This window comes from Dysidea avara, chromosome 6 (assembly GCF_963678975.1).
Source record: "Dysidea avara chromosome 6, odDysAvar1.4, whole genome shotgun sequence".
NCBI lineage: Eukaryota > Metazoa > Porifera > Demospongiae > Dictyoceratida > Dysideidae > Dysidea > Dysidea avara.
The window spans coordinates 14,331,533-14,350,232 of record NC_089277.1 but is presented as its reverse complement, the minus strand read 5'-3'; the positions used below and the strand labels follow the sequence as shown (position 1 = coordinate 14,350,232).

General features: G+C 38.7%; 3 protein-coding genes across 8 annotated transcripts in view; all 3 read left to right on the top strand.

Annotated features, from left to right (window-relative positions):
• Positions 1-3,100: 3,100 nt before the first annotated feature.
• Positions 3,101-6,538, top strand: LOC136259273 (rap guanine nucleotide exchange factor 6-like). Its single transcript, XM_066052761.1, has 11 exons — positions 3,101-3,109; positions 4,566-4,616; positions 4,944-5,029; positions 5,102-5,171; positions 5,276-5,425; positions 5,556-5,717; positions 5,829-5,927; positions 5,992-6,063; positions 6,127-6,198; positions 6,363-6,410; positions 6,464-6,538. Exons 1-11 carry the CDS (start codon positions 3,101-3,103, stop codon positions 6,536-6,538), a joined length of 894 nt encoding a protein of 297 aa, XP_065908833.1.
• Positions 6,465-10,177, top strand: LOC136259181 (rap guanine nucleotide exchange factor 2-like). 3 transcript variants are annotated; one of them, XM_066052642.1, is made up of 12 exons: positions 6,465-6,524; positions 6,871-6,917; positions 7,839-8,019; positions 8,122-8,283; positions 8,349-8,425; positions 8,484-8,594; positions 8,658-8,715; positions 8,784-8,864; positions 8,971-9,060; positions 9,561-9,660; positions 9,719-9,767; positions 10,044-10,177. In XM_066052642.1, the coding sequence occupies exons 3-12, from the start codon at positions 7,903-7,905 to the stop codon at positions 10,048-10,050; spliced, it is 852 nt and encodes a 283-aa protein (XP_065908714.1). In that variant the 5' UTR covers positions 6,465-6,524; positions 6,871-6,917; positions 7,839-7,902; the 3' UTR covers positions 10,051-10,177. The 3 variants fall into 3 exon arrangements, with proteins under 3 accessions (XP_065908714.1, XP_065908712.1, XP_065908713.1); XM_066052640.1 differs by having other exon boundaries at positions 9,909-10,169; XM_066052641.1 differs by lacking the exon at positions 8,971-9,060 and having other exon boundaries at positions 9,909-10,169.
• A 3,928-nt stretch (positions 10,178-14,105) lies between these two features.
• The window catches only part of LOC136259173 (rap guanine nucleotide exchange factor 6-like), a 40,546-nt gene continuing 35,951 nt past the window's right edge, over positions 14,106-18,700 (top strand). For all 4 annotated transcript variants that reach the window (XR_010703233.1, XM_066052619.1, XM_066052617.1 and 1 more), the window contains exons 1-12: positions 14,106-14,202; positions 14,331-14,502; positions 14,567-14,635; positions 16,380-16,446; positions 16,524-16,593; positions 16,694-16,843; positions 17,174-17,335; positions 17,425-17,532; positions 17,597-17,668; positions 17,734-17,865; positions 18,501-18,548; positions 18,602-18,662. Coding sequence is in view for 3 of the 4 variants with exons in the window: in XM_066052619.1 (XP_065908691.1) it covers positions 14,388-14,502; positions 14,567-14,635; positions 16,380-16,446; positions 16,524-16,593; positions 16,694-16,843; positions 17,174-17,335; positions 17,425-17,532; positions 17,597-17,668; positions 17,734-17,865; positions 18,501-18,548; positions 18,602-18,662 (1,054 nt within the window). In the remaining variant the exon portion in view is untranslated. The remainder of the gene's footprint in view (positions 14,203-14,330; positions 14,503-14,566; positions 14,636-16,379; positions 16,447-16,523; positions 16,594-16,693; positions 16,844-17,173; positions 17,336-17,424; positions 17,533-17,596; positions 17,669-17,733; positions 17,866-18,500; positions 18,549-18,601; positions 18,663-18,700) is intronic.

Here is an 18,700-nt window from a genome sequence, read left to right as displayed (position 1 = left end):
TGCCAACAACAGATTCTGCAATGGCTTTACAGTCAGGTGATACATCTCCGGATTTCACATAATAATTCACAAATAACATTCCAAGATACTCTAATAGAACAGTCACTACGTATTCTAATAGAGCAGTCATGACCAAACTACTCTAATAGAACAATCAAAACTTATCCATGAATGACAATGCATGGTAAGCTAGGCAAATAATGCTAAGTGCTTTAGTGGATAGTGTTCAAGACACTCCTAGAAAAAAATGACATACAGCAGTTTAACATTTTCTACTATATTGTTTGATGACTGTTCTATTAGAGTATATTGTGACTTTTTCATGAATAAAACCTGCCATGGCTGTAGTGTCCTAAGGACAACTCAGCAACTTGGTTTGCTACTCACAGCACAAAAATGCTTTGCTGAAGGTCTATTACAGAGATCACAAATGTGGTACACCACATTATACTATTTTCATTTCAGTAAATAGACACACACATACATCATATACAAGCACAAGGCACACACACACAAAATGTGCAAATACTATACATACTATACATGTGACATGTCCACATACCAACTATAAGAACCTGCTTGGGTATGCATATGCCTTGCAGGTTGGTTTAAAATTTTTCTCTTTGAAATTGCATAAGGATTTGGTTAACTGCATGGACGATTTCTTTAGCTCAAATATTTCAGCATAGCTGCAGTGGCAGAGTTAGATGGTTTCTGTGGTTTCAACAGAAACCCCCTTTAAAATTCATCTCAGTGGTAGCTTCATTATTGTTCTTTAACAATATTATTTGCCATAGCAAATGCCTAAATACCACTGTACTTCAGTAGCATTCACTTAACACCATTTATAGCTATATATATATATACATTAAACTCTTAGCAACACTTAACTTTTCACCTCCCACAGCAATAAAAACGATCGAGATACTCCAATAGAGCAGTCAAGTAACTACTCTAATAGAGTAATCAAAGCTACAGCTTAATCACAACTTTTGCCCTATAGTTACCAAAAAAGTAGTCTAAAACCCAATCTCAGAGCTTCTAAAATCTCAAAAAACTTCTTGTGAAATGTCCTTACTTTTCAGCTACATGCACCAACTTTCAGAAACCCCCTTTTAAAAAATCCTAGATCCGCCACTGAGCCATTCTTCCATATAAAAACTACTAAGACAATTCAAATTATTTATTAACTTATATATACTGACCTAGATGGAAAACTGGAAGAGGAGACAACATCATCAGACAGACCACCATGGTGCAGTGGATTCCTTATGGCACTCCCAATTAATTGTGTACTCTCACCGGCGTCGTCGGACAAAGTAGGTCAAAGGACACACGGTCACAAAACTCACGATCCATAAAAATACGACAAGTGTTCACGTGCGCTATTGGAGGTGTGAAAGGGACTTTCCAAGGGACTTCCCCTATTTGCACAAGTTGATGATGGTCGGGCAACTAACTGAGGAATGGTAAATGCCCATATGCCCATTCTTGGCTACGCCACTGATTCTGAAGTCTGAGTGCCATGCACCCTATGGGCTGTTGTACGGGTTGACGCCTCTAAAATCTACTGGTATGGCACGTGCAAGTTGTATGACCAAATACGGAAATGGCGCATCACCTTGATCGTGATTAAGTTATATAATTTATAAAGTGTTTTTGTATGTGTGTAATTAAGGTGTTTCAACCCTTCTATTCAGTCTTGGCTGAACATGAGTGAATTAATTAGAGTTAGCAGTTGGGTGGTAATGGGTGCATTTTAGGAGGAACCTCAGACAATGGTTGCTACTTTATATTGTTAAATGTATGCAGCTAGACAGCATTGTGCTCCTGTTACATACTAAACTGTGCAAAGAGGAAAACAAGTTATTTCTTTATCAGATGTTCCGACGGTTGTTTCTGCAGGTCACTTGAAGGTCTACCTCACACTGTTGTATGTGTTAAAGTCAGTATTATCAAATGATAGTTTGGATAAAGCATAGATAATATACCCCTAGTTTATGAGTCATCATTGATAATAGTCACTTACGGTGCAAAGACAGGAGATGACAGTGAACTGGCCAGCAGTAACTATAAGAATGGCAAGAGACTGGATGTGCCTGGCCACTTGGGTGGATCCGTTCTTCGTTATTGTTTGTGAGTACATGTGTATGTGTGTATGCAAAAGGAGCATGTACACCACACACACACACACACACACACACACACACACACACACACACACACACACACACACACACGCACACACACACACACCCGCACACACACAAACACACAGACCTATTCACATTGTATGGTTGCTGGATACCTAGTATAATTATGATGGGTATGTGTACTCAGTCATGTATATGTACCTTACTAGTCCAGCCTTGATGTGTTTGTTGATAGTACTTAGTGTAGTGTAGTGCCTTAATTGTTGTCCCTGATGTGTAGAATGTGTTTATGGGAGTGACTCTTAATAAACATGGCTGTCATCAGTGCTAGGACATATAGATCCTCCAATAAGTTTTGTGTAGTGAATTTATCGTAGGCTTAGTGTAACAACATTGCGTGTATCACATATCATGTGAGCACAGTTACATATGCCTATATGTCAGTTGATAAATGTACAGTATATATGGTTTTACAGTAATTGTTAACCTCTCGTTTAATCTTAGGATGATGAAATGTACCCGGTGGATAGGACAAGTGACAGTAAGTGTGTGTGTAATTTTATGTACACTAGTATTGTGTGTTTGTGCCTTTGTATATGACAAATTGTAGCATCATTGATTGCTCATATATATGTGTACAAGACTCTTTATTCTATTTAATGCTCACTTAGTACCAGGTGTGATTTTAATTTGAATGCAAAAGAAAATCTTATTTTTTTGATATTGTCTGTCCTGAACTGTGTTTGCATTAAAAATTGGACATTGTAAATTGAATTAGGCCTATTGGAAGCCCATACAATACACTGTATAGTTCATTTAAATGGTTGCCATGGATTGGCTTTGTTAAGATATGTGATGAGTCATTGTGTTGTGTGTGTATTGTGTCTACAAGTATCCACTATCTGTGTTGTCTCTAAACTGTAGTTGATTTCGATGAAGAATCTGAAATGTCTGAGGTATGTAAGCAGTGTGTACTTGTACATCTGTAGTAGATCGTGCGTGCTTACTTGACCACAGACAGTGTGTGCGAGCAGCATACACTTACACACACTTACATGCATGCATACTCACAGTTATACATGAGCAAACACACCAGTAAGTTTGACTCATGAGAAAAAAAGTTGGAGCACTTTTATGGTCAGCATATATACATGCGAGTACTGTATATAGTTTTTCACTTACAGTATATAATAATATTGCTTACAATAGTGAGAGCGAAGGATACTGTATTATCTACATGATGCATACAGACATGTGTTACACTCCTTTCCCTGTAGGAGTCCAGTGGCACTCTGGATTGTGTATTATCATGTCTGTCAAAGCCACCCCATGAGAGAACTGAAGAAGCGTGATAGAGGCTTTGTTGTAGCGTAGATGTTTTCCTTTGTTGCTTCAGTACTTAGCACTAGAGTTAGGGCTTTAGTGATGAAAGCCAGTTTATTTTCATAAACCCATCACCTTGCCTAGTAGTGCCACCTATACATAGCTACCTGCTAAAAGTATCTATTGGCTCATCTCTTAGTGCTAAAGCAACAAAAAGGAAAGCATCTATGCTATAACAATAGCCTCTATCACACTTTATCACTGCTAGTACACGTGTATCGTAAGTGTATTCTAATTAATTAGTGCAAGCGCTAGTGCCATTACTTGTATGGAAGAACAATACCAGCAATTGTAGCTAGATAGTGGTGTCTCACAGTGTTGTAAGAGATGGATAGTGCCTGAATTATTGTTTAAAAGCTGTTTCCAGCTCAGTCCGTGAGTCCAGTCCGCGAAATACATTACGCCAGTGATCATACCACCATAGTGTATTGTCACTTTTAAAGTGCCATATAATTTGCTTAGTCTATCATTATAGTGTATTACACACTGAATGGAGCTCCATTGTCTCAGCACTACTGGGTGTACGCTAGTTATAACTCAATGGCTTACCTACTGTAGCACTAGTGTGGGTTACACATCAGTGACAAGAATTACACACCACAGCTTGTAACCAAAACAACATGTTAGTGTAGCCATGCCATGTTAGGCTGGGCTAACCGTTTGGGAGTGTCACATCAAAAGGTGTAGCTTTGTTTGCAGTGTGGTAATTTGTTTGTGGATGGTATAATTTATAATGTATTTTTAATGTATATTACTAGTTGATTTAATCACTGTGTAAACAAATTGTTTTGCCACCTCAATAATAAGACCACCTCATTATAGTGATCATGCCAAACATAGCTTAGGTATACTTCATAACCTCATTAATAAGACCCCTCATTATTGTAGCCGAGTTTTTGTCCCACGAGTGGCTCTCTTAACAAGGTTTTACCATGTAGTTAACTACATACGTTATGCCCTAACATACGTCCTTGTACATATAAGTCTATACACATGTTGACTATCCTAATTTGTTTATTCTGTTACTAGGCCTTCTCTAAGCTCACATCTGCTGTACGTCGCTCCATTCTCAAGTTGATGGTACTCAAAACTGTTGACGAAGACAACACTGTCATTATCAACAATGGAGAATAGGTGTGTGTGTGTGTGTGTGTGTGTGTGTGTGTGTGTGTGTGTGTGTGTGTGTGTGTGTGTGTGTGTGTGTGTGTGTGTGTGTGCGTGCATGTGTGTGCAGTATTTCAATTCTTGTGTACATCATAAACCATGATTGTGTTTCTTATGATCTGCATACAAAGTTATAGCATTGGTCTTGTGCATTTTAAGAGTTTAGCAGTTACTTTTGTACTAGGAGTTTCCCTCTTTAATCCCCATGTATACATATATGTAATGATGAAATGTTCTTTACAGGTGGACAGCTGGTATGTAGTGTTGAATGGTTGTCTGAAGTTTTGTCGAGAACAAGAACAAGAGAAACTCTTGCATATTGGAGAAAGGTATGAAACAGCTTTATTTGTATGATACATGTCCATCAGGTAGTATACTCTTTAGTGATTCTTTTCCAACAGTTATGGCATCAACCAATCACTAAAGGTGACACTTCACAGTCGTAGATTACTGTTATCAAAGGACTGTCAGGTGAGCATGCTCTAGTTTTGTGTGTGGGTGACTGTCTGTCTGTCTGTATATCTCGATGTATGTGACTGTGTACACTCAGTTTGTGACCTTCTCCTCCCTTCCAGTATGGGTTCCTACAAATCAGTGAGTTCAGTGAGATCATCCATGAAGGAGAGGAACACATCAAGAGGGAGACTGATGAGGGCGGACAAACTGTTAAAGTGATCGAGTTACATGTGGCTGGTCCTAAAAGAGGAGGGTACTTTATCATCCAGGTGTGTGTGTGTGTGTGTGCATGCGTGCGTGCGTGCGTGCGTGCGTGCGTGCGTGCGTGCGTGCGTGCGTGCGTGCATATGCATCTTAATATAATGCAAACTATTTTACATATCATTTACTGGTTGACAGGCTACTCCAGACCAACTACTAGATCACTTACTGGAGGAGAGCGTGGATGATTCCTACCCTGTTGACTTCCTGTTGACCTACCGAACATTTCTCACATCACCAGGACAGATCTTTGACAAATTAATGACAAGCTGGAATGAGAGAACTGAAGTTTATGATCCGGTAAGTGTGTACTTTAGTGTGTGTGTTTGTTTGTTTGTTTGTTTGTTTGTTTGTCTGTCTGTCTGTCTGTCTCTTTATTTGCTAGTTTATGCTCACATGATCTAATTACAGATAGTACTACACTGGGTCACCAATCACTATGGTGATTTTGATGGTGATGATGAGATGACTGGGTTCCTGGATAAGTTTGAAGAACTCCTAAAAGGAGAGGTGAGTTAGTTACCACTTGTTAGTATTCATACACACATGTACATGTATATTTAAAATGTTCTAGAACAAACTTGGTCCTCTAAGAGCACTGGATATCGCAAGAAGTGCTTACTCTAAACGTCGTCCCATTGAATCGGTAAGTGACTTGCCAAGTGCACATAAATTCATGTTACTATGTGTTCTTTTTAATTCCCACCAGGAAAGAGAAGCAGCTAAGACTGCAATAGATTTCCAGATTGGTGGAGGACATCACATGAAGCCACTTATCTTTGTGTGTGTGTGTGTGTGTGTGTGTGTGTGTGTGTGTGTGTGTTGTGCGTGTTGTGCGTGTGTGTGTGTGTGTGTGTGTGTGTGTGTGTGTGTGTGTGTGTGTGTGCTGCAAGTATGGGTGTTTGTGTAAACTGCTCTTTTTATTGTTTGTATTTTTCTTTCCAGCTTGTTTCCATCAACAATTCTAATTGTGAAAAGATGTCATTGACAAAGGTACACATAAAGTATTACACAGTCAAGTAGTAATCAGTTTATTACATGTGTAGGCTCAAAAGCTACTACAGAACAACTACAAATTGGAATTAGTTGTGAAAAGCAATTTTCCAGGTAACAGGCTTTAGTGTAAAATTAAACCAGTAGTTACCATACAGGAGGTTATCTGTGTAAGTTCCAAAGTTTTGTGAATTTTGCATATTGACACTCACAAAATTCAAAATATTGGAGTGAAGAGGTAGTGTTTTTCAAACCCATAAAGTTTTCTTCTGTCATAGTATCCACATAGAATTATGGAGAAATCGGTCATAGGTTTACAGTAGCAATCACAGAAACTCATGCTGGAAGCTGTTGCAAACGTTTAGAGCTTCCACAGACAACCCGCTGTATGCTACTGTACTAACCATATTTTTTAATGATACATATAGCTAGCTGCTATGTGCTTGCCGTTTCTTTACAGCATACAAGAGTTTTGTTCGTAACACTCCATCATCAATAGTTGATCAGGTTGGTGGTGTTGTATATATTTACATACATACTTAAACATGATACGTACCTTTGTATTTGTGTTAAGCATTAATTAAAATCAAGACACACGGTAGTGTGTCGTGCGGCCCAAGAAGCCAGCGCGCCACACCGTGAGTATATTGACAGGAAGAACGAAAACGTCATTTTCACACCTTTGTATCTCGGTGATCACTTATCTGATTGGAACCAAACTTGCTACACAGTTGCCCGCCAGCCAAGGGAGTCTACATTCCAAATTTGAAGGAAATCGCTCTAGCCATTTCCGAGATACGAGCTGCCAAAGTTTCGTTTTTTTTTCTTCGTTTTTTTTTTCTTCGTCGTCTTTTCGCACACTTGCAAAAATTGCTATAACAAGCAAACGTGTACTCCGATCGCCTTGAAATTTGGCACACAGATAGGGAGTCCAAAGGCGAATCCTAACATCAAATTTGGTACAAATCCGATGAATGGTTCAGGAGTTATGACCGATTATTTGCGTAAAACAAGATCGATTTGTTGTCACGCCTTCAGGGTAAACCGCTTCATGGAATGAGTTGAAAATTGCTATGTAGATGGAGTAACCATCGTAGGAGTGCCTTTTGGTGGTTTGAAAGGAATCGAGATAAAGACCACGGAGATATGACACAAAACCCAACCTGTGTCACAATTACGCGATCGATTTTTATGAATAAAAAAGTATTAGTTTTCACGCCTACTAGGCAAACCGCTTAGAGCAATGAGCTGAAAATCGGTGTATAGCTGGAATAATCTTCATAGAAAGTCCTTACAGTAGTACAGAAGAATCGGAGTACAAACCACTGAGTTATGATTCGAAAGCCAACTCCGTGTAGCAAATGCGCAGGCACACATTTTACATACACACAGATGTATGGACATGTATGCTTCTTCTTTTACTTGTAGGCAAAGCACTTATGATCCAGAAGAAACAGATCTACATCCTCCTCGGCCACGCAGTGCATCATCCATGCATACAACAAGCGTAGAAAGACGTAGTGGTTCAGGTAAACGGAAAGCTCCTCTGGCAAAACGAGCTTCTGTAGATGACATAGCAGCCTATGGAGTGGACATGACAGATGGAGAGGTAGAGAATTTTTTCTGTGAATCTCCCTGAGTTTTGCATGTAGCTTTAAACACCCCAGTTTAATGCTCAAGCTTTTGATGAGTCTATGATTGTGGTTTTTAGATAAAACAATCTTTGTCTGTTGGAAATCTAAACAACATTGATTTAAATGAGCCACTCACAGTTATAAATACGAACACTTCTGGTAAAAGTGGCACTCTTGTGGATGCTGTCATCAAGTTGTATACACTGGATCACTCCTACAAGTTTATAAGTGTCTCTCAAGTGAGTATGGATGTAGACATTAGAGTGCTCTTATATTTACTACTGTATTTGTGTGTCAACTTTAGAATACTACAGTTGGTGAGGTCATAGAAAGAGCTGTCCGAGAGTTTTTTCCAGATGACCTCAGCCAAAATGCCAGACAGTAAGTGTGTTGTGATATCTAAGTCATAGTCATTGTATGTGCCATTTATTCTGTACAGGAATTATTGTATCACTTTGGTAACGGTGGCCGGTAGGGAGGGACTAGTCCGTAACTCAGTACTACCCAAACACCTGGCTGACCTGCATAACTTCATTGGATTAAATAGCAGGTATTACATAGTTACTCACTCACATATTTTTAAACACACAATTGTCACACTTTGTGTACACAGATATTATCTAAAGAAAAGAGACACATTGGCAACTCTGATACAAGAAGAAGTTCAACAGGTGAGAGCAAGACATGCCTTAGAGATAAGCAGTTGTTACGTATCATTATTGTTTATTCCTTATTTCAGGAAATGATTAAAGAGAGCAAAATACATAAACAAATACTCAAGTTAGATCCACAAGTCATCACACAAGAGTTCACTAGAATAGTAAGCATGATGTACCTAATGTGTGTTTGGTGTGTTCATACTTAAAAATTGCACAGTGACAAGTAGTAATGTAGTGATAGGTTAATTGTTTTGTTATCCACGTAAGACTCTCTGGTGTTCTGTGGTATTGATGCAACGGAATACCTTGATGATCTGTGGAGTAGATTTACATGTCAATATTTCAAAGTTTGAAGAAGTACGTTTGTTATGTATTTAATATGCACTACACATATACTATGCATCCTTACAGTATATACTGGAAGGTGTTGCCTTGTGTTTATCATATTGATGACACGAGTGATGTTGCAAACTGTTGAAATCAATAACAAAATTGTGATTTAAAAGTTATCTTTACTGTTAGGATGCGAACAAGAAATGAGGGGGGGGGGTGGGGGGAGGCTCCCACCTCGGCACCTACAGTATTCTGCTGTTCATTGTTATGTATCAGATATTTTCTTAGATCAGTCTTGATTTTCATTGTTGTGTAGCAGTATAGTAGTCAATTATGCAAGCTTTTGTCACATCTCGTACCAATGTACTAATGGTTACACATACTTACGGATGCATATACACATACTCACAAATACTCACTGATGTACACTCACACACTGACACGCATACGCATACTGGCACGCACACACACACACACACACCTCTCACACGTGTATGCATATAACACATGATGTTGTTTGACAGATGATCAACAAACACTTGTACTGGACCATCACTACAATACTACAAGAGCAGAGCTCAACAAGAAGAGCAGAAATTATAAGGCACATGATCAAGATAGCAAGTCAGTGACTGACTACACTCACACTGTATGTTGATTATCAATGTCATTTGTTGTGTAGAATACTTGAAGGATTTGAGAAATTACAATACAATGTTTGCCATACTAAGGTGAGTATAGTGTGTGTACATACCATGTGCATGTTGTGTGTGCGTGCGTGTGTGTGTGTGTTGTGTGCATGTTATGTGTTGTGTATGTGTACAAGTACGTCCAACTTGTCTATGTACTAATTTAATGTACTAATCCTTTAGTGGTCTAAGTCATTCACTTGTTCAAAGATTAAAACCAACATGGGAAAAAGTTCCTGGAAAATATCGTAAAATGAGAAACATATGTTGTGAAACTTGTACATGTGATATGGTGATTAATTTCTGATTTTTTTATAGGATTTAGAATTATTCATGGACCCTACAAGAAATTTTTGTAAAATACCGTAATCTTCTGATCGACCATTAATACCATATTTCCCAGTGGCCACACATTCATCTACCTGGGGAATGACTCAATGGTTGAGAACATGGTATGCAATTTAATTGTGTGGTATTAACATGGATACCTTTACTTCACATAAATTGTCTTTAGATCAACTTTGAGAAGTTGAGAATGATAGCTCAAGAAGTGAAGAACTGTAAACTGTACTGTATGAAGCCAATGATGGTAAGAGAACTGAGTAACTAGTGACTGTTCTATTAGAGTATTTCACTAGTGTACTACACACATAGCAAATACAGTTCACACTTCAATAACATTAAGTGCATTGATAGTACACTTGTGTTCTTCCCAACAGCCTCCACCAGTAGAAGCTGTGATAGTACATTTGGGTACCCCACCCAAGTCATTACACGGTTCATTGAGAATAAAGTTCAAGAGTCCTACAGCTTATCAAGCAACTGTCAATAATCTTAAGAGAGTTTATACTCAGGTTAGCAAGATTTATTGTATAAGCCTTTGAGGTCAAGAATTTTATTCCATTTGCTAACACAACTATGATTATGGCAACTTTTACGGTAGTGTCTAATCACTGGACTGGAATACTGGAATGGACTACTGGACTGACATTTTTTTGGTTTTACACGTTTTTAAGGGTGGGGTTACTGTACATGTGGGTGACTTGTGACAACATTTCAGCACTGAGTGATGAATATTTTCCTAAAGGGTAGCTGTGATAAGCCAAATGGGTTCAGTTAAATGTATTCTATTCACTGCTTGACAGTATCTACTCTACTGCATAGACTGACATGTGTGTATGCCCAAAAATGTTTCTCTCACTGTTAGGCACACGTGATTATTGTGTGATTCAACTTTATATGGTGTGTATGAACACACAAACTAGATCCCATCACATAACTGGTTATATTTCATTACTGGAATGAAATGTCTGCATTCTGTTAATTGTATTACAATGCCATTTAGCTGTTAGTAGGAGTAGAAAATTGCAAGGTCATAGCACAACGGCATACAGTGTGTACAAGTTTAAAAGTAGGTTAATTTAATGTGCCCCCTGTTACACACAGTTACATATCATGGACTCCAGTGACTAGTCACCAGTTCATATGAAGTTGTATCACAATAATCATGTGTGCCTAAGAGTGAGAGAAACATTTTTGGGCATACCTACATGCAGTGTTCGAAATAGTGTCAAAATATTCCGCTGTCAAAATATCTGGACAAAGTCACCAATGACCTGTCATTAATTGTGGTTGTCCAGTCACATTCAAAATATACTTTTAGCATGCAAAGCATGCTCATTCTAGGGGGGTCTGAGAAGATGCTCCCCCGGGAAATTTTTTAGAAATACAACATCTGAGATCACATCTGGAAGCATTTTGAAAGGGTAAGTTTAATCTGTAAATCACTTCCAAACATTGATGTATGATTAATTTATTATTGACAGGAAACAAGAATTGATCAGTTTGTGTTATTGTATTTGTATCTTACATGTAGAGGTCTAGCTAATATCACTTAATGTTACAATTATTGAAAGTATTATTACACTGATAATTACAGTGAGTGATATGGTCATAAAAAGTCATATAACTATAGCTAATTCCGTCAGTAATGTCAAGCTCACAAATAACTCCCATCTTAGTCAGGGCTGCCCAGAGAAATTAAGGGGCCCAGGGCAAATAGTTAAAGTGGGGCCCCAGAGACAAGGAGGTTTCCATTCTGAATCACAACTTCACCCAAGCTGTAAGTTGAAGACCATAAAAAAATAGTCATTACATGCTGACAATGACAATAGCTACTGTACCCCTCACCAACCATATCTCCTTATCTATAAGTTTGCCACTGAAGAATACTGTGGCTGCTCTATTAGAGTATTTAGATCTGACTGCTCTATTAGAGTATATCGATCTTTTAAACAGGTATTCAAGGGGCCCTTCATGGGGCCTCCTGGGGCCCAGGGTAAAATGCCCCAGTTGCCCCCCCCCCCACCCTGTGGGTGGCCCTGATCTTAGTTAAGGTTTTTTTTAGTGATTTTCTTTTATTCTTCAACCTGGCAGCCTCTTTAAGGTTGGCTTGAGCCATTGCCCTTGCAATTGGTGCATATTCCATCAGCTACTGGCTGCCTCCTTGGCCTATATAATGCCATTGCTCGCTTGTGCATAAATCCTCGCATAATTATATATCAGGTCAAAGCATGAATATTGGTCGTGCGTTCAAGAAAGGCTGGCCTATACTGTCGCGTCGAGCAGAGCTTACCATTAGACTTCACATTTTAGCCTGCTTGTGGGTCATGTGCTCCTGATCACCAGACGTTGTTTCAAACCGCAACCATTGTATCGTCTGAAGACTTTTATCATCTCAGACACAAACTTCTCCACCGTTTTCTCCACTACCACACGGTTCTTAGTGCCTCCGCAGCCATTGTTAGCAGTATCTTCACTGAATCTACTTTGTCTGGACAAATTGTCTGGATAAATAGAAACTTATTCAGACATTCCGTGTATTGTCTGGATAATGTCCGGTTGTTGAGCGTTATTTCGAGCACTGCCTACATGTCAGTATCTGCTACACAGTAGAGTAGATACTGTCAAGCATTGAATAGAATACATTTAATTGAACCCATTTGACTTATCACAGCTACTTTTTATGACCACTCAGTGTTGAAATGTTGTTACAAGTCACCCAAATGTACAGTAACCCACCCTTAAAAATGTGTAAAACCAAAAAAAATGTCAGTCCAGTACAGTGATTAGACACTACCAACTTATACACCTGTTTATCACAATGCTATGAAGCCATAGACACTGACGGGTGTTACTATTCAGTGGACTGGACTACTGGACTGATATATTTTTGATTTTTGCACATTCTATGGTTGGATTTATGAAGCCTTGCTAATAAGCATCCTTAGGGCACCTGCAGCCAACTTCTAAACACTGAAGGTGAACAGTGGAATATGCGAAAACTGTCTCTTAATTTCACTACTGTTCATTATGCCAGTATACAACACTTATTCCTTACCCTGGTGTGTAGTAATGCTGCATGCAGTGCAGGGAATGTGACAGCAATAGTTACCAGCAATCAACTTGCCAGTAGACAATATCCTTTGAGATATCCTTAGTGAAAGCTTGAGGAGCAAGCTATAGACTCATGTGGCCAGACCTCTAGTTCAGTGCAGCGGCTTACCATTTAGAGATTTTTCAGCACGGATGCTTATAATCTTTAATTGATAAGCCCCTGCACTGAAACAGAAGTCTGGCAGTGAGACTAGATCAGTTTGCTCATCTAGAGATATCTCGAAGGATATTGTCTACTGGCAAGTCGATTGCATTTGTCTAATTTATGGTTTGTTTTTTTTTTAAATACAACAAGTAAAACAAGAAACAACAATCAAAGTACATGTGATGGAAATACCTGACCCTCAGATATTGCAAGGTCAAGTGCTCCGATAGTCACTGGGCTGCCATGATGAGACCTGGCTCCACGCAAACAGGTTACAGCTGACCTCAGTAAAGAAAAACTGGTGGAGCATCTATTCCAGGACACTACACAACTATAATTCTGGTCTCTCTCTTAGCAGCAAGCAGAGATGCCAACCTCTTGTAAGTAGTAGTGGCAGCACCTCCCATTATGAAAGTAGAGAATACCAATGGGGTGAAAGAACCCATTTCAACAACCCTTACACGTTCCTCATACTTACGCAGTTGATTGCTGGTTAACTATTGCTGTCACATTCCCTGCACTGCATGCAGCATTACTACTAAACACCAGGGTAAGTAAGGAATAAGTGCTGTATAGTGACATAATGAATGGTAGTGAAATACAGTTTTCACTCATCTTCAGCGTTTAGAAGTGGGCTGCAGGTGCCCTAAGGGTACTTACTAGCAAGACTCCATAAATCCAACTATAGAATGTGCAAAACCAAAAATATGTCAGTCCAGTAGTCCAGTCCAGTGTTTCAGTCCAGTGATTAGTTACACCCAACTTTTACATATTCACAGCATCAAATGAGAAAAAGAGTAAAAGCCTACGTGGAGCAACCTTACATAATAACTGATGAGGGTCACCTTGATGTGTTGTTTAAGATTTTAGTGACAGGTTTGTGAAATTGTAATTGATGCACACTAAGTTTAACATTTGTGTAATGCTATGGTTACTTAAATTGTGTAGAGCAGTTTAATGCCAAACTGGTTCATAAGTACTTTAGTTTGTTGATATTGTTTTAGTTCACACACACAAGAAATCAGACAAGAAACCAGAGAGTCCATCTGCAAATCGCAGTCATGCACAGAACATCACGGCAAGGCTCCATACCCAGCAGTATACCCATGTCTCCCAAACAGGGATCAGTGTCTTCAGACTCACCTCCACCATCACCAAAAAAGGCCAGTACTCTAGGTATGTAAATGCACTTACAGTACGTTACAGTATTTAGTATTTCAACATCTTTAACATTTCACAGGTCGCAGCTCCAAGTTAGTATCACTAATAAATGGAGGCAACAAACCCTCTAGCAAAAGAGCAGCTTCTCGTAAGTTCTTATAGTATACCAGCAGTGTGTGCTTGTATAGTATACTGATGTCCCATATATGTAGCTAGTTTAGGAGTAGTGTGGCTTAGTAACAAAGTGAATAGAGGCTGAATACTATATTAAGCTTGAGATGACACCCAAGTTGAGTTGGGAGCTAAAGAGAACACTAATAACAACTATAGCAGAAAGTTGAATAGTACACATCAAGTCAACATGTAACAGAATTCACTAAAAGAAAGAGTGAGGCTAGATGTTTGAGTAACAACGTTTTGCTCAATTGTTAGTGAGGAGTAGGCTAGTCTCAACCAGACAAGTTTTCCACATGACACTTAATATGGATTAGGGATCATAAGCTGACACTTGTGATCTCTAATCAATAAGTACCCTACTGGGAAATCTGTCTGTCTGTGTGTATGAGATTATAGTTGTTAGTAAACAACACTCTTAGCCAGACCAGACATGGGGCCAAGTACATGAGTACTTATACTTAAGTACACTTAAGTACAGATTTGAAAGTACTTGTACTTTACTTAAATATTTTCTTAATTACCTCAATGTACTTGTACTTATACTCAAGTATTTTGCTATACACTTGAGTACTTAAAGTACTTTTAAGTACTTGTAAGTACTTTCAAGTACCGCAATCATTGTAGTTTGAACATAGTGAATGTTAATGAAAATAAATTTGACCAAGTTATACTTTTTAGCTTCTTGAAATTTTTTAGTGCGTTTAAAAACCTTACAATATATCATGTAGCCATGAGAAGCTGTTTTATCGGAATTCTGGTATATATATACTGTACAGCGTAATAATTTGACGGGGGAAATTTTGATGAATTCTCTATCTCTTGAATATTGACGAATGTCCTGCACCAGAAGTATTCTAATTAACTAGTCATGTAAGCTTTGATCAGGAAAATTTTGACGAATGGCAAACATTTCATCAAATTAGTCAAAATTTCCCCCCATCAAATTATTATGTTGTATGGTAACAAAAACAATGCTGTTGTTTAAATTGAGAGTTGAAGAGAATGGTTGACAAAAAAACACCTGCTGTCATGAAATATTTTGCAATTCCTGAAGTTTTCTTTGAAGGAGACTGAAAGGCTAAATGCAACTACTGTAATGAGAGGTTTGTTGAACTGGTGGTAGCGCTTGGTATGAAATTATCATTTATAGTGCATGCATTCTTCTACATCAGACACAACTCCTTGTGAAGAAGACAACTCAACTATGGTGACTGAAATTACTTTACATACTGAACTTGACGACTACTTGCATTTTGGAAATCCCATGTGTATGAAAAAACCCACCTTGCAAACTTTTTGGAAAGATAATCATATAGCGGATCCTTCCTTTTTCATGTTCTTTTTCATACTTGTATCATTTATCCCATTAAGCAGTTATTTAGCATCGCAGCTAAAATAGAATTTAAACCTGAGTGTAGTAGACTTATATTGAATTTAAAAATTGAATGATTATTAAGCAATTCTGTGAATATAAAAACTGTACCTTGCATGTTTGTACTCAAGCTTAAGTTACTATGCATGGCTGCATAAATTTTGCTATAGGAAAATGTACTGTACTTGTACTTTACCCAAGTACTTTTCAGTATGTACTTGTACTTTACTTAAGTACTGTCGTGATTTCAATTGGAGTACTTGTACTTGTATTTCACAAACTCAAAAGTACTTGTACTTTACTTAAGTACTTTTAAATGTACTTGGCCCCATGTCTGATGTAGTGTTGAACGGATGTCTGAAATTTTGTCGAGAACAAGAGCAAGAGAAACTATTACATGCTGGAGAAAGGTAAATAATAAAACAACTTTATTTGTATGGTACATGTCCATCAGGTAATGTACTCTTTAGTGATTCTTTTCCAACAGTTATGGCATCAACCAATCACTAAAGGTGACACTTCACAGTGGTAGATTACTGGCATCAAAGGACTGTCAGGTGAGCATGCTCTAGTTTTGTTTGTGGGTGACCGTCTGTCTGTATATTTCAATATGTGTGACTGCGTACATTCAGTTTGTGACCTTCTCCTCCCTTCCAGTATGGGTTCCTACACATCAGTGAGTTCAGTGAGATCATCCATGAAGGAGAGGAACACATCAAGAGGGAGACTGATGAGGAAGAAAAAACTGTTAAAGTGATGGAGTTACGTGCGGCTGGTCCTAAAAGAGAAGGGTACTTTATTATCCAGGTGTGCATGTGTGTGTGTGTGCATGTGTGCGTGCGTGCGCGTGTGTGTGAGTGTAGGGGGGAGTGGATGTATAGTATGTTTTTGACAACAGGGATTATCAATTGTAGTGTAAGCCTGAAGAAATTGGTTCAATTGACACATTTTGTAGTGTCCAACTAAGTCTGGTGCAAGTCTTGTGTCTTCTTCGTAGTACATCTTCATTTTATAGGCTTGCGTGCCTATTTTAGGCCCTTGTGCTAAAAAATACAACATGTGTGTGGGTACATGCATGTATGCATATGCATCTTAATATAATGCAAACTATTTTACATATCATTTACTGGTTGACAGGCTACTCCAGACCAACTACTAGATCACTTACTGGAGGAGAGTGTGGATGATTCCTACCCTGCTGACTTCCCATTGACCTACCGAACATTCCTCACATCACCAGGACAGATCTTTGACAAGTTAATGACAAGCTGGAATGAGAGAACTGAAGTTCATGATCGGGTAAGTGTGTACTTTAGTGTGTGTGTGTTTGTGTGTTTGTTTGTTTGTCTCTTTATTTGCTAGTTTATGCTCACATGATCTAATTACAGATAATACACATAGTACTACACTGGGTCACCAATCACTATGGTGATTTTGATGGTGATGATGAGATGACTGGGTTCCTGGATAAGTTTAAAGAACTCCTAAAAGGAGAGGTGAGTTAGTTACCACTTGTTAGTATTCATAGACACATGTACATGTATATTTAAAATGTTCTAGAACAAACTTGGTCCTCTAAGAGTGCTGGATATTGCAAGAAGTACTTACTCTAAACCTCGTCCCATTGAATTGGTAAGTGACTTGCCAAGTGCTCATTATTTCATGGTTACTGCTGTGTTCTTTTTAATTCCCACCAGGAAAGAGAAGCAGTTAAGACTGTAATAGATTTCCAAATTGGTGGAGAACATGACATGGAGCCACTTATCTTTGTTATTGGTGTGCTAGTTGGGTCAACCGCCCACCAGAAGGGACTCCGAGTAGGAGATCAAGTAAGAATATATGTATAGCGTGTTTGTATATGTGTGTAGCTGGTGTGTGTGTGTGTAGTGCATGTGAGTGAGTGAGTGTGTAGTGCGTGTGTGTGTGTGTAGTGTGTGTGTAGTGTGTGTGTGTAGTGTGTGTGTGTAGTGTGTGTGTGTAGTGTGTGTGTGTAGTGTGTGTAGTGTGTAGTGTGTGTGTGTAGTGTGTGTAGTGTGTAGTGTGTGTGTGTGTGTAGTGTGTGTGTAGTGTGTGTGTGTAGTGTGTGTGTGTGTGTGTGTGTAGTGTGTGTGTAGTGTGTGTGTGTAGTGTGTGTGTGTGTAGTGTAGTGTGTGTGTGTAGTGTAGTGTGTGTGTGTAGTGTAGTGTGTGTGTGTGTAGTGTGTGTGTGTGTAGTGTAGTGTGTGTGTGTAGTGTGTGTGTGTAGTGTGTGTGTGTAGTGTGTGTAGTGTGTAGTGTGTGTGTAGTGTGTGTGTGTGTAGTGTGTGTGTAGTGTGTAGTGTGTGTGTGTAGTGTGTGTGTGTAGTGTGTGTGTGTAGTGTGTGTGTGTGTGTGTGTGTGTAGTGTGTGTGTGTGTGTGTGTGTGTTCTGCAAGTATGGGTGTTTGTGTAAACTGCTTGTTTTATTGTTTGTATTTTTCTTTCCAGCTTGTTTCCATCAACAATTCTAATTGTGAAAAGATGTCATTGACAAAGGTACACATAAAGTATTACACAGTCAAGTAGTAATCAGTTTATTACATGTGTAGGCTCAAAAGCTACTACAGAACAACTACAAATTGGAATTAGTTGTGAAAAGGAATTTTCCAGGTAACAGACTTTAGTGTAAAATTAAACCAGTAGTTACC